Here is a 1,884-nt window from a genome sequence, read left to right as displayed (position 1 = left end):
TTTTTTTTTTTTTTTTTGAGACAGAGTCTCATTCTTTTGCCCTGGGTACAGTGCCATGGTATCATAGCTCACAGCAACTTTAAACTCTTGGTTGGGCTCAAGAGATCCTCTTGCCTCAACCTCCTGAGTAGCTGGGACTATAGGCACCCACCACAATGCCCAGCTAGTTTTTTTCTAGAGACAGGATGAGAGGGAGGCAGAGAGAGGGGGTCTTGCTCTTGCTCTGGCTCCAACTCCTGAGCTCAAGCAATCCACCTGCCTCGGCCTTCTGGAGTGTTAGGATTACAGGTGTGAGCCACCTCGCCCAGTCTACCCAGAGTTCTTTATTTGCTTTTTTCAGGTGTTCATAAACTCCATGTGCAATTTAAAATAGTTTTAAAATTTAAAACTGTTTCATGAAGTCACGTTCTGCTTACCGTATGAAGGTGTTCTGTCTCTCACAGGCACTCCTCTGCTTTCATTTGTTTAAAGTTGGTATATTTGGCTTTCAGATAATCTGTCCTTCTTTATCAGTCCCTCTAAAATGCCTTGGTGTACTGAATGCGGACTCCCTTGACTAGTAGCAGCAAGTTCATTTAGCCCAGGTGGCATCGCCCGCGCCAGCAGGGGGCGTTTCTGCCGTGTTACCTTCTTTGTCCGTACAGCAAAGGAAGTTCCTACAATTATGTGAATTTTTTCTCATGGCAGCTTTTGGAAGTTGATTTTGTATGTACATATAATACATAAACACAATCCTCCTATAAAGATGTACTAAGCACATTACACAAAGGGCTGACGTCCTTGTATCTTCTTTTTTTTTATTGCAGTTTTTGGCCAGGGCTGGGTTTGAACCCACCACCTCCGGCATATGGGGCTGGGGCCCTACTCCTTGACCCACAGGCACCGCCCTGTCCTTAAATCTTCTATCCTTAATCAAGGATTCTCCCACAAAGGGAGATTCCGTTACCAGTTTCTCAGTGTCCTTCCAGAAGGACAAAGGTCTGTTCACAAAGACAAATTCCATGGTACTGTTTTGAGTGTGCAGAGTGGAGACAGTGTGGTATATAGATGGGGGCTCTGCCAGTTATGCATGTCTTTTTGCAGTTGCTCTTTTCATATACTATAGCTTTAAAATATGCTCTGTGGCATCGTGGGGGCTAAAAGCACATGTGCCTCTCGACACTTTATACCACTTCCTTTAAAACGGTTCTGTTTTAGTTTTTTACAAGTGGGGCTTTTGGGTACAATTCTGTTTAAAGAACAAAATTGCTTACAAATTACTCTGTGAACTATTTCATTGTATTCTGCCTCTACTGCTTTGCAAAAAAGAAAGAGGAACAGAGAAATGAAAGCGCAGATCCTCAACGTGGTGTAGATTCATCGCTTGCCTTAAGTTCAGCTCAGAAGAAGTTGTAAACCATCAGACGTGGCCACTGGGGTGCTGGGTCAGTCAACTGTGGTTTTGATTGTTAAGTGGGAAAAAAAATGAAAGAACATATCCAAATGTGGGTTGTATCTCAGAGGTGTAAGTCTGTGGTGTGTCTCACCCTAGGTATGTTCTGGATGACCAGTACACAAGTTCCTCCGGTGCCAAGTTTCCCGTGAAGTGGTGTCCCCCTGAAGTCTTTAACTACAGCCGCTTTAGCAGCAAATCCGATGTCTGGTCATTTGGTGAGACTGGTGGTCCCTGTCCCCTCCCGTCTGTCCCAGGAGGAAGTGGATGTCCCGTCCTGCGGGACACGGTTATTCGGGGGGCGAGGGGGACCCAGCCTGTAAAAGAATAGACGAGAAAGAAGGAAGGGAGACCAAGCAGATTTCTTGTCAAGGTCCCGTTTAATGGGGGTAACAGGTCAGTTTTTATAGCATTCAGAGAAGACAAGAGGTGGGGGGCAGAGGAATGCAGGA

At 45.4% G+C, this 1,884-nt stretch overlaps 1 protein-coding gene across 1 annotated transcript in view; it reads left to right on the top strand.

Moving 5' to 3' along the window:
- The window catches only part of TEC (tec protein tyrosine kinase), a 188,035-nt gene that overhangs the window by 112,325 nt on the left and 73,826 nt on the right, over window positions 1–1,884 (top strand). Inside the window, exon 16 of the mRNA XM_023515987.1 lies at window positions 1,532–1,650. Coding sequence (XP_023371755.1) covers window positions 1,532–1,650 — 119 coding nt within the window. The remainder of the gene's footprint in view (window positions 1–1,531; window positions 1,651–1,884) is intronic.

Source organism: Otolemur garnettii, unplaced genomic scaffold (genome assembly GCF_000181295.1).
Source record: "Otolemur garnettii isolate 467f Iridium unplaced genomic scaffold, OtoGar3 scaffold00083, whole genome shotgun sequence".
Lineage (NCBI taxonomy): Eukaryota > Metazoa > Chordata > Mammalia > Primates > Galagidae > Otolemur > Otolemur garnettii.
The sequence above is the reverse complement of the archived record's forward strand: the minus strand, read 5'-3'. Positions and strand labels throughout refer to the sequence as shown.